This window comes from Malurus melanocephalus, unplaced genomic scaffold (genome assembly GCF_030028575.1).
Source record: "Malurus melanocephalus ecotype Western Australia unplaced genomic scaffold, MMel_1.1 scaffold_62, whole genome shotgun sequence".
NCBI lineage: Eukaryota > Metazoa > Chordata > Aves > Passeriformes > Maluridae > Malurus > Malurus melanocephalus.
The window spans coordinates 2,029,351-2,041,923 of NW_026623294.1; the positions used below are offsets into that span (position 1 = coordinate 2,029,351).

The 12,573-nt window shown below is 40.0% G+C and overlaps 1 protein-coding gene across 2 annotated transcripts in view; it reads right to left on the minus strand.

Annotated features, from left to right (window-relative positions):
* Positions 1 to 2,460: 2,460 nt before the first annotated feature.
* The window catches only part of RNF19A (ring finger protein 19A, RBR E3 ubiquitin protein ligase), a 56,665-nt gene continuing 46,552 nt past the window's right edge, over positions 2,461 to 12,573 (minus strand). For both annotated transcript variants that reach the window (XM_057366277.1, XM_057366278.1), the window contains 5 exons: positions 9,621 to 9,735; positions 7,450 to 7,611; positions 6,557 to 6,770; positions 5,052 to 5,195; positions 2,461 to 4,690 (listed from right to left, as the gene is read on the minus strand). In XM_057366277.1, the coding sequence (XP_057222260.1) occupies positions 4,006 to 4,690; positions 5,052 to 5,195; positions 6,557 to 6,770; positions 7,450 to 7,611; positions 9,621 to 9,735 (1,320 nt within the window). In that variant the 3' untranslated portion in view covers positions 2,461 to 4,005. The remainder of the gene's footprint in view (positions 4,691 to 5,051; positions 5,196 to 6,556; positions 6,771 to 7,449; positions 7,612 to 9,620; positions 9,736 to 12,573) is intronic.

The following is a 12,573-nucleotide window of genomic DNA, read 5'->3' on the forward strand; positions in this document are numbered from 1 at the left end:
GATGTAACACATTTCAGTGGAGACGCAGCCTGCAGCTGTGGCAGCGCCATTTCCTTGCACCCCTGTGCCATTTCTCAGTAGCTCCGTGCTAAATGCCACCCTCGTAAATACAGTCAGGGATTAWAAGGGGATAAAGTGCCCGTCAGACAGAACGCTGTGCTTGGAAATGTCTTGAGAATGCAGCCTGAGGAAAAAGCAAAGCTTAAGCCCATGCAGCCCCATGAGCACTCGTCTGGTACCTAAACACAACTGCCCCAATTTAGGCTGTTGGGAATTTTAATGTCCYAATTGTTAGAAGGAAGTGGTAATAGTCCTTCTATCAAGCCAGCTCAGAACCTGGTGCAAGGAGAGCTGTGCCTTGCAGCTTGCTGGGTTTGCTCCCCAAAGGCTCCCCACTGGTACCTGTGTGAGGCAGGTGCTGAGACTGTCACATCTCAAGGATATTCCATTTCCTGGCCTGGCACATGAGCGACAGCACATTCATCTCCAGAACCATCTTCCAAGACTTGGGGTTGTGTTCAGCAGAAGTTCAGTGCCACCCTTGAGGTTGTGAATCAAACTCCTGCTTTTCCTGCAGACCAGCTCCTTGATTACCAAGYACCTCATGGCCACTTCTGATTCTCCTCCCATTTGAGACTGAAGGTAACAAAAGACATTCTCCCCAGTCTGGACTGTGCTTCTCACCAAGATCAGGCCTGGGGGTTCTTCAACGCTCATGGTGACAACATTCTGCTCCCACAGCAACTCCAGATCATTCCACCTGGGAAGAGCAGTCTGACACCTTTGGGACTGGCAGGAGCAGTCAAGGTGGTAATGGTGCTCCTCAGATCTCTGTCATTTCAGAAAGTCATTCCAAATAAATCTCACATGTCATTCCAAAGTTTCTGCYCAAGACTGCCATAATTTCACCTGAATTAGACAGAGTATTAATGGGTTTTAAATTCATTAATTCTAACATTTTTCAATGTTCTGCTTGATTATCCTTATAATGCATTATTATCCACGAGAGTGATGGCATTATTAAGTAGGCAAGTATTTAAAAATCAATCTGAATGACAGGAAGAGATGTCAGTCAAAAAATCTTTATGAAACAGTAAAAAGTAATTAGCTTATGCATGCAAAACTTTCTGATATTGATTGAATGAGAAGATAGATGTGCAAGTCTAGACTTCCCTTCAAAAAAGATATGCAAATATCATTATCAAGATATGCAATTATCATTTTATGATGGCTTTTATCTATTTAATGTTGTAACTATCTCAAATATTCTCAGATACAGCAGGTATTAAAATAAATTTCCTCAAGATCCACAATCTGATACAAATTAGTAAAACTGGCCAAGAATCATGAAAAGAAATTTCTGAAAAAACACCACCATGGTGGGAGGTTAGATGTAAGCTTCATCTTYCCTGTGATTTATTTCAGTGATAAAGCTTTGCTTTATCGAATTCTTAGATTTATAAATAAGAGAAACTTCTTAATCTTCTGCATTAGAGTACTAATGGAAGTGTATCTTTTTTTTATAGACTCAAAATTTGGTGCTGCATTAAATTTATTGGTGCTGTTTGCCTTATATATGAAATAGTACCTCTGAATTTAAAAAATATGTTAAAAAAATCAGTCAGCAAAAGTTTTCTGCTAAAAACTTATCTCCAGAAAAAACTTACTGAGGTTCAACGGTGCCTCTTAATGTGATGGATAAAATTATCAGGTGATTTTAGAGTGAGTGAAAACAACAGTATTGTTTGATAAAATTTACTTAAAAGTGTAAACCATATTTACAGTTATTTGCAAAGTAAAACTGAGGTCCTGAGGAATTAAGAGGTAGGTTTGAATTTGCTGAAATAGCTCTTCCATCTGACAGAAGTATAACTTACATATGTGTTTGGGATGAGGCAATCCAGCCCAGGCTTCTGTAATGCATCCCCACTGGTTTCAGATTTTTATTTGCCCAGTCTCTCAAGATGCAGGTGAGAAAAAGAGCCTAAAGAACAGGCAGYTCAGCTGAGCAAAACCCACCAGGTGTTACCCAGAAACTCGGGGCAATCTGTGGTGTTCCAGAATGAACTCTCTGCAGGCCATGTGAGCTGAGAAGAGCATTGCTTTAGATAGAGACAGCAAAATTTGAGTTTAGCTCAGCAATCTGACTTGTGCCAAGACGATGCTGTTTTGTTCAAAGAGCTCATGCCATCCCTCTCACAAAACCATTTACCATCCTGCCTGMCAGAGAGGCAGCTCAGATTTCTTTTCATCTTAAAGAAGGCTTACGTCTTGTACAAAATGCAACTGACTTGAGATCTTACATTTCCAAGAATCAGAGCATTCAACTTCCAAAGCACACCAAGTCAAATAAAAATATTTAAAGGCAGCAAGAGAGAAGAGCAGTCAGCACCTTACAGGARAAAAGGCTCCCTGGGAACATGCACATTTTCACAGGGCTGATCAGCACATCGAACAACAGACCACTAGAAGTCAGTATTTAGACATTTATTTCAGATATGCAGTGTACACGCATATTATTGAGCAAAACCGAATTGCAAATATACAAATACTGTAACAAGCATTACCAAATAACATAACTGGCACTAGTGTTATAAGCTATTACTGAAACTGGTGAGGGTAAGTCATGGAAGAGGACTGCAGCTCATGGCATTCTTTTCATCCAACCAAACTTCCAGTAGCACCATAATGGCAAYACATGAAACACAAGACAGAACATTGTTAACTGTTATTCTGAGAACCACAATTTTTTTTTCCATTTTTAGTGAATTACTTAGCAAAAAAATGTTAACAGTGCAGGCGCTTTGGCCAACTTCAGCTTGTGTTCAGCTGTACATCTTCCATATGCAAAAGAAAAAGAAAAAAGCCAGCATATTTGGAACCCATCTTTGTACTTGGGCAGTCATTGCACTGCACATAAGATTCTGGGACTGAAGACAGGCATGTCTTGCAAAGAGATGTCAAAGTCCACTAAAGCCTGAGTGAGTCTTTGGTAGGCCAATACCTCATTATTTTATCTACGACAGTAATTTTATTCACTAGGATTTTCTTTTGTGATCCAAGGTGGCCAAAGAGGACATTCTGGAAAACATTACAGTAAAATCCTCAAACGACCAGGCACTTCAAACCCAGTCTTTTCCAAAGGCACCAAGAATGGATGGGGCACCAATTTTCCCCTTAATGAAAGGTGACTGCATCTGCTTYTCTACAATGCTTATAAATCACTGGATTGTAATTTTACAGTTTTTATACACTATATAGTAGCCTTATCTGCTGCATGATTGGTTGCATGAATAAATAGGTAACCCCACTGTTCTACACAGGTGATGTCTCCATTCCATCATATATTAAGTACCAATTTCTTATGTTTTGAAGTTATGTAAAAGCCATAACCCTGCTCAAAGTGTACACACATACAAACACTTCTGACACAGGCTACATCCATCTGAAGATATGCAGTTCATTCTACATGCATTCTAAATACAGTGTGTCCAGTTACAAAACAAAATTATCATTCTGAATATTCACTGGTGAAGTATGTTTGTATAGATCTGCAGGTCTTTGCTTCCCTTAAACTTAAGAGTTCACACAAGAATGGTTTTAAGTCACTAATGCTCAGCTAACATCCTTTATCCCAAACCCCATATTTTCCAAGTGAACAGTGCAGGACATATTATTCATTTCAGCATTTAACATACTAAGAATTTATCAATTTTTATCTAAATACACCAAGTATACGCTTTCAAGCAAAGTTGTGGCAAAAATACAAAACATGGACGTATTTGTACTGCTGTAATGCACTTGGTTAAAGCCTTCATGTCTCTTCACATGGGTCGAAGATCCATATGAAGTATTTTGCCTTATCAGACAAGAATACAGAAAATGCAGTTGTATCAAAACCTTGCTTCTGCTGGTCACCTGAAACTTATGGAAGTCCCATGTGATTCAACCAGCTTTCAGACAGGGTTCTTTAGTGGCAAATGTATTTTTGCAGCACTTKTAGACCTAAATTTCAGTCTGAATAGCAGTGCTTAATTCCACAGCATGGTGCGAGTGGTTGTTGTTTGTTTCTTTCAGTGGTTCACCAACACCTGAATCTACACGTGCCGAAGATCCATTATTACTGCTTTCCTCAGCAATGTAACTGAGCTGTGGAACATCAGTGCTTGGGGCTGTTGGAACAGGCACAGGGATTCCACTTGGCTGTGGAGAGTTTTCCAAGCGATCGTTTTCCACCTCTGGGAGAACACTGACTGTGGTAAAGCGAGTGTGATAGTCGCTGGAACCATGGCTACAGGAAGTTTTCATACTTTCCATATCTGAGCAACTGAACTCGGAGAAATGGCTGGAGTGCGAATCTGCTACAGATGGAATACTATCGCTCAGAGAGGGAGAGTCAAATTCACTGGAGTTTGTGCTTTGCTGTTCCAACAGCTGAGCATCCATGTCCTCTCTCGTCTCATTAATCTTCATGCTACTCTTCTTTCTCAGCTTACCTTTGCAYTTCTTCCCCGCCGTGGCGTCCTTGGACCACTTGGTGGCGCCGGCTTTGCCTTCGGGCGGGCCGGAGCAGCCGGAGGAGCCGCGCCCGGCAGCGCTGCCATCCTCCACGCTGCTGCTCCCGCTGTGGTGCCGGAACTTGGCTGGCTTGGACTCGATATCCACCTGCACCTCCAGGCTGTTGCCCTCCCTAGAACGAGGGAAAAAGCCGTGAGTGAAATGGTCATCAGAAGGCAGAACAAAGCCTTGCTGCTTTCCAACATACACAGCGAAAGGCAGAAGGATGTATCGTGTTTCAGAGAAATGTTTAACCAAATAAACGGCCCAAAGGAAAACAKAAAGTCTGAAAGACCAAACACTTTACTGAGCTACAGCAATGGTGTTCCTCTGTGGAAAGAACCCTGGCAAAATGTAAGCAGTCACATGTAATTACATTAGTAACAAAATTCACAATTTCGAAGTGTAATCTTGAATGCACAACAGCTGAGGCATGCTCAGAATATCCTTTATTAAGCAAGGCTTATTAATACTTTCACCACCATTTCTCTTACCTGTCCAAAGGGATRTAGGAGTTCAGAATGGATCCTGCCATTGCTTTGGTACTGGCATTGTCACTAACTGTTCCCAAGCTAACTGTGCCAGATTCTCCACTCAGACTGTATCGTTCTTTCTGCACATCAGCTTGTACTTCCAGTCTTGGAGAGAAAGAGACAAGAGTTGCTCATACTGCCACAACAGTTACAGCACACCAGCTGAAAATCAGCGTCACCTTGTAGATGGTAGTAAATAAATAAGTAATAAATATCCTGAGTCACTCCAGTGCGGATGTGTTTACTCTACTGACACATGTTCTCCACTCCCACCGTCAAAAAATGACTATTTTTTGTTAAAAGCAAGCAAACAAAAACACCTCAAATCAAAACCAGATTAATTTCCTAAAGGCTTTAACCAAAAGTTCTGGATTCTTTCCCTCCTGAGATTTACAAGGACAACTTCAAGTTCAACTACAGTTCTTTTGCAGATAGTGCACTATAAAAATGGTAAAAACGATCAGAAGGGTACATAAATTCAAGACATGATAGCTCCCATGTTTCCCCTGCTGCAAATTACTACTAATCAGAGGCAGAGAACTGTGTTCTGTACTCTGTACATTATACTGTATTGCTATCAACTGCAACAAGAATTACAGAAACCTGAGCAATCCTAAGTTTGGCTTAGCAGATAAGCCAGAAATCAAATTACAAACTTTTTTCTAAATGTCTTGCTTATCTAACAGTGAAATTGAAATAGATTCTTTTGTTTTGTTTTTCACTGTCAGCTCTTTCAAGAATAGGGTATGTGTATACCTCACTCAGCAGTCACAGCCTGACTCACCTGTTCCAGCATAGGGGAACACCTGATACTACCCTGCACTCTTTATTCTATATAGCCTGGACTCCCAAATTACTCAAAATGAGCCGTGCTGGCACCTGATTTAAGAAGCAAATTCYATCCTGAATCCTACATGCTAACAATCCTTTCTACACGCTCCCTTTCTCTTCAGGTGCAGGAGAGCCAACCACCAGAAAGGTCCAAACTCACAGAAGGCACTGAGCACATGACAAGAAGCTGCCACCTTGGGCAAGGCCAGGTGCTCATCTGCTTCCCCTCCTGCCTGAAGTCCAAATGGAATGCAAACTCCACCCAAGAGTTGGAGGGCACAGCCTGGTGCCTGCATAGCACTGAGTGAGTCAGCAGTTCTAACTTTTAGGTGACGTGCATCACAGAACAAAACTGCGTTGGATACAAGCTACCTCTCTCTGACTCCTGGCTACAGGCAGCACTCCTGGAAACACAGGAGAACAAGATCTCAGGCCTCACTTACCCTAAACAAAACCAAAGTCTTGAGGATTGTGGTCAGGCAAGATCTCTTGAAAATCAGTAAGTTTTTCAGGGATGAACTGTTTATTGCCCAGAGACAGTTCCTTTTAATAGGAATCAGTTTCAAAAGCCAAAACCGGAGGTGTCTGTGCCTATGTGCAGAGCAGGACAGTGCAGAGCTGTGCAGGTCCCTCACCTGTTAAAGCAGTTCACCATGGCACTCCCCGAGAGGCTCCCYGTGATGCTGGCCCCAGCCAGGGCCATGGTGCTGGCTGTCTCACTCAGGTTGTCTCGGATGGCTCCTATCCTGTCCATGTGGCTGCCRCTGGCACTCAGGCTGCCCGTCAGCCCCCCGACACTGCCCTCGCCTATGCTGGGGTTGTGACGYGCCTCTGCCACAGAAGTGGTGTCTAGACACAAACAGAGAAGGCTCATCAGTTATGGAAGCAGCACTTAATTGTTTCATGGAAACTGTTTCTGAAATTATTCTGAGAAAGAGGAGTATTTATAAAATATACTGCCAAAAAAGGAGAACTTTGTAAAAAAAAAAAACCCCAACACTCACAAACAATCAGAAATAATTTAAAAAGACACCTTTCTTGGAGCTGCTATAATGGTTTTTCCTGACATCACATACTTAAGACATCAAAAAATTAACCATGGAYAGGACAGGAAACATGGAGTGAAGGAATACAGAGAGACCCTATCACAAAGGATAGTGCCATGTAATCAAAACACTGAAGCATCAGACCAGTCTTTAGTTTGCCCAATTAAAAATACAAAGTCTAACTTCCACAAACAAGGATTCTGAAAGAGCAACATTAATGCTATCTAAAATTAATGCTATCTAAAACTTTTACCTATGGAGAAGACTTGGGTCTGACTTTGATTAAAATGGGCAAAACCAGCTTTACTACTTGTATTACAGCCCAGCACAAAATGACAGAGACGCTCTCATCATCTGAGAGGTGCAATTTCAACAATGAGCAGAAGCAGACCCAAATGCAAATAACTACTCTAGTATCTAAGATAACAAATACAAGTCACAAAGCCCATATTTATAGARAATGGAATACTGAATTTTCTTACCTACAGCTGCATTTGTTCCACCAACATTTATATCATTTTCATCATCAAATTCTATCCTGACACCTTTTCCATTGCCAGCTGACACCCCACAGCCTCCACTTCGGCAGAGGGAAATTGGAACAACTCCATACACATAAGCCAGCATAATAGGAACACCAATACCTAGAGAGGAAAGTACAATCTTTCATTAAAAGTGACTTTTATTTTAGAGCCTTTCATAAAGGCAATTTCATTTTCMATGATTACTTAATATTTGATTAATATTACACTTCAAAGAGATCAGGAGGGAGCAAAATTAAGAAATATTGGTAAATCACTAAGATGAAATGACAGGAAAATACTTTCAGTAGGCAGAATGTCCTCTGTCAGCATCGGTAGGAAAAGAAGCTTAATCATTAAATTAATACTTTTAGTATGTCCACAACAAATTTACAAACAAAATTAAAGTACTTTGAAGATTCACAAAAGCTCCATTGGGAAATGTGATAATGTTCCACCTGAGAGGCAGAAATAGCAGAGATCTATTTCAAATGTTATTCAACTAAAAATTTTAGTACCTCTACTACTTTAWTAAAGGGCTTCAATTTACATCCATTGAAGACAGACATGGCTTTGCTACCAATTTAATAGGACTTAACATTATTATTACTCTGGGATTTTTCAATATAATTTTTCCTTAAAAGTAAACAATTCTGTGCAACAGGGTGGCAGGAATTAAGGGAAACCAGTTAAAGGAACCATAAATAAAGCACACACAGATTCACACACGTCCATCCCACCACTTCGAGTGGACTATGAAAGTTGGTCCTTTGATATATGAATTAAATCATCCTATGGCTTTGCTGATGGAAGTATACAGAAGGTACAAAACCCAGCAGACTGAAAAGCGTCTGTTTTGAAAGTTGGCACATTCTGAAAAAGCCAGGTCAGAAGCAGACCTAATAGAAAGGCTCCTCAGTCTAATCTAAAAGAAGGGCTCCAATTATATGAAATCCCCTTCAYTAGAAATTTGTCACATTCAAGGAGAGCTCCATATTCTTATGTTATTATTTTGGAAGCCAACAATGCTYTGAGACTGGAGGCCATGTGTTAATGGCAATGCGGCAAGAGCAAAACTCCACAAAATAAAACCCAACTCTTGACCTGAAAAGTCACATTTCATCTCTATTCAGGAATAAGAAACAGCTTCAGAGAAATTAAGGCAGACCTATAAATATAACTGTGAGACTTTGTGTCCCACCACCTGTTTAGCAGGGATCTGACACCACAGCCACATGAGAACAATGCAATGCAGCCAGTTTTATGGCTGGCATAGCCTCATTTGCACAGTGTCCACCACTGATAACAAGCAGTTTAAGCCACAGTTTCCTGGCCAGTTTGAACCATCACTTGCTAAAAGTGGCCCTCTCTTCTTGAGGTTACTCACTCCTCTCTGAGCACTGCTCCTGGCACAAGGAGAAACACTACAGACAAAACTGTGTTCAGGGTGCTGATCCAGCTTAAAACTAAATGGTGGGTCTCACTGTGATCAGTTACCCACAGCAGCTTACTGTGCAACTGCAAAGATGCCTGTGCTGCAACAAAAAACCAAGGGAGTGCCAGGCAAATCCCCTCCTTTCAAAAAAAATCTGGGTTTACAGCGATCTTGAAATTACCCGGAAAGATGAGACAACTATTTTGTAAGGAATGGCAAAATTCTCTTTAAATGTTACCATCACCAATCACCATGAGAAAGAGTGTGATGCAATTTGAACTGACTCCCAGAGCAAAACAAGTGGTTTGTCAGCTACTGCAATGTGAAGTGCAAGAGACTATTTTTGTTCTGCATTAAGAAAAGTTTGATATGTAGTTATTAAAACATGAATAGACCCTGTGRCAACAGCTTTTTCTTGGTCATTTCAAAAACCTTTAAATACTTCCATCTTGAAATGGAATGATATGACTATGAGGAAACTTCAATTTTCAAGACAAAAATTACTTCTAATTCTTCAGGAAATGCTGCTTKAAAATCGAGTACTGTACTCTTGATTCTGCCCCAATAAATATAACCTCAGACTCCTCTTTGTCTTGGTTCCTTCACCTACAGCACTTATCTCAGCTGTGCTATTCACCAGTGTTTATGGAGTTCTGGTTGGATGGCGCTACCAAGACACAGAATAAGATTTGCTTACCTACAGTCACTGCAGCTACAACTGGAGAAACAATTACAGATAAGGTTACACCACCTGCTATAGCCAAGTTTCGCTTGTGCTTTGAAATGTCTTTGCCTTCGTATCGATTGTGAATCTTGAGAGGAGAAAATAAAGGGAGTTTAGAGTATTATCAACATCAATAATACATTGCCACAAGAATGGAAGAACTGACATAGTTTGGAGCTGTACCCTGTTCTCTTCCAGAGAGACCACGTTTTATCTCATGATTTATTTCTTATCTAAAAGAAAATAAAGTTTATACATATCCTAATTTCAGGCAACCTCTAACAAGTCTTCCCATCCAGCCATTAAGCATTTATTCTGAGCTTCAAGTTTGAAGAACTAAGTAATTGAAGAGCTTTGCTTGTTCAGTCATTACCCAGCTTACACACCTGGGAAAAGTAGACAAAATTTCAAAATAAAAACTGCCACATGATCAAATTGACATTTCTTATTTCCAGTCATCTTTTTGCTTAACAGTATGGAGGTAAAACTTTAACAGATTACTAGATCTATGGAAACAGGCTGACATAACAGAGCCATGAAAGAGCCTTTACCAAACATAGCTGGGAAGGAGGCAAAAGCAAGAACTCTGTTGCTCCAGCACCCCCACATGACAAGCTGTTGAGACAGGAAATGTTTTTGCAAATCTGAGTCTTAGTTCTGCTACTGTTTATTGAGGAATCTGCTACCCAAACCTCTTATTGATAGTTCCAGGCTGCAATAATTCTGAAATACAACTGCCTTAAATTTATCTGCCACAAACACACATGAAGTTGAAAGGCCTTTGAAGAGCACTGCTCTGCAGGTATTTCCCACATTTGTGTGTTCCATTTACTCTCTCTAAAACATGGTTTTTCAGAGATATGCACTACATCTGTCATCATTCTTGGTTAAGATGTAATTACAAAGGAACAACAGGTATCTTAATGGCTGTCACAAAGCCAAGTTAATCCTCACTCTATCTAAGGAAGAACACAAAAGATGAGTATACAAGCAGATAATGACAAAAAATGAGCTGGATGTCATGCTCTCTAAATGATCATGTTATTGAATGCTGTGCTTTCTAAAATATAATTTCAATTAGAGATCTGGTAGGGTTATTCTCATTTTAGAATAAACAAAGTCTTTGTACTTGTTCAGGCAAGACAGGCAAGGCAAGGGCAGAGAAGGCACTGTGCATTGTGCAAAGAGAATGCACTTACTTGCTCTGAGGTACATTATACACAGAGAGAAACACAGAGTGAGGGAGCACTTGAATATTGAACATGCCTATGGATTAGAAAGGAAAAATTGAACATGAACGCTCTCACAGCATGAGTGTGTAAGAACTACAAATCCAGAAAGATCAGGTTTCATGGGGCTCTGARCAATTAGCAGGATTGCCTCAGGCGCTGGATTTTACTGCTATGGACAATTATAAATCCCAAAACAAAAGGCGTAATACAACAAACAGACATCCATAAAGGCTAATGGGATTCCTTAAACRTAAAGCAACAAAAAGGCATGGAAGGAGGAGTTTATAGAGTAGAAACTAATTGAAAACATCAAGATAGAAGGTTWCACTGATAGAAACTAATATGAAATAAGAAACTTCTGAATATTGACTGAATAATCAAGGATAACCTAAGAATATTACTGGGCCAGAAGAGGGATTTCAATAAACATAGAAAACTATTAGATTACAAGACCTATATCTGTAAAACCAGAGCACTAGCACTTCCTCAAGGAAACTCTATCAAAGCACTAGCACAACCTCTTCCAATGCAGAGGACAGGTAGAATATTGAAAAAGAAAAATGAAGCTTCCTTTACCAAGGCAGCAGCAGCATTAAGAAAACAGAAAGTAGGTCAGATTACTATGAACAGGTATAGAAGAACAGCATGAGGGTGTTAAGCCAAAATCAGAAAGGTTAAAACAGAGGAGACAAAAAGCAAAGGATCAAAGYCAAAGAGAAATTATTCCACGAGTACAGTGCTAGTAAGAGGAAGACCAAATTGGATCCATTTGCTGTTTAACAAAAATGAGAGACAGGCAGCAGATGAAACTGGAGACCTGTTCYTATTTTCCCTTCAGTTGTCACTGCAGATCAACTGCGAGCCAGATGACTGGTAACAAAGAGGTAAGATCTGTACAAATACAGCAGGTTGGAGTGTACTTTCATGAGCTGATATGAAAAATATCTCAACAGGCCCAATTTCAGAGTCACTAATAGTAATTTTTGAAAATCATTATTYGTAGATGTCTGAAAAAAAATTCCAGGAAACTGGAAAAGGTTAAATGGCAATGATAATCTTAAAAAAGATATAAAGCAAGAAGCTGAGGAAGTAAAAGACCACTGAACTGAACTTTAATTTCCTGAAAACTGGAAATTTGTAGGCAACAAAGCAAAGGTAGGAAATAAAGAGGTCACACTAATTTTTTTTAAGTAGAAATCACATCAATTTAATTTTCTCCGGTTAACATATAACTTATCCTAATGGATGGGGAGAAACAGATGTCACACACTGACTAATGAAATTCTTACATTCTTCTATGACACTCAAGCAGGTTATAAGGGTCCAGACCAAAAAATGGATGAAAGAAATCTACTAAGCTTCATGTGAAACTACAGAAAACATGTCAATAGTCATTAGGTTTTGTAACTACCCAAACTGAGACTCTTCAGTCCATACTTTTTCCAAGACATATGTTTTGGATCCAAGAGTATTGAACATTTTCATTAACCTGGAAGATGGAAAGAGAAGAATGTGTGCTGAAATTCAGGACAATACAATCTGGCAAGGCTGCAAGAATTCCAGAATKCACTTTAGTCCTGAGAGACTGAAGAAATGACCTGACACGTCCAGGATGAAGCTGAATGGCAGTGAGTTCAAGACTACCCTGAGGAAGAGGCCAACTGCCTAAATTACAAGTACAGTGGGAAGGGGTA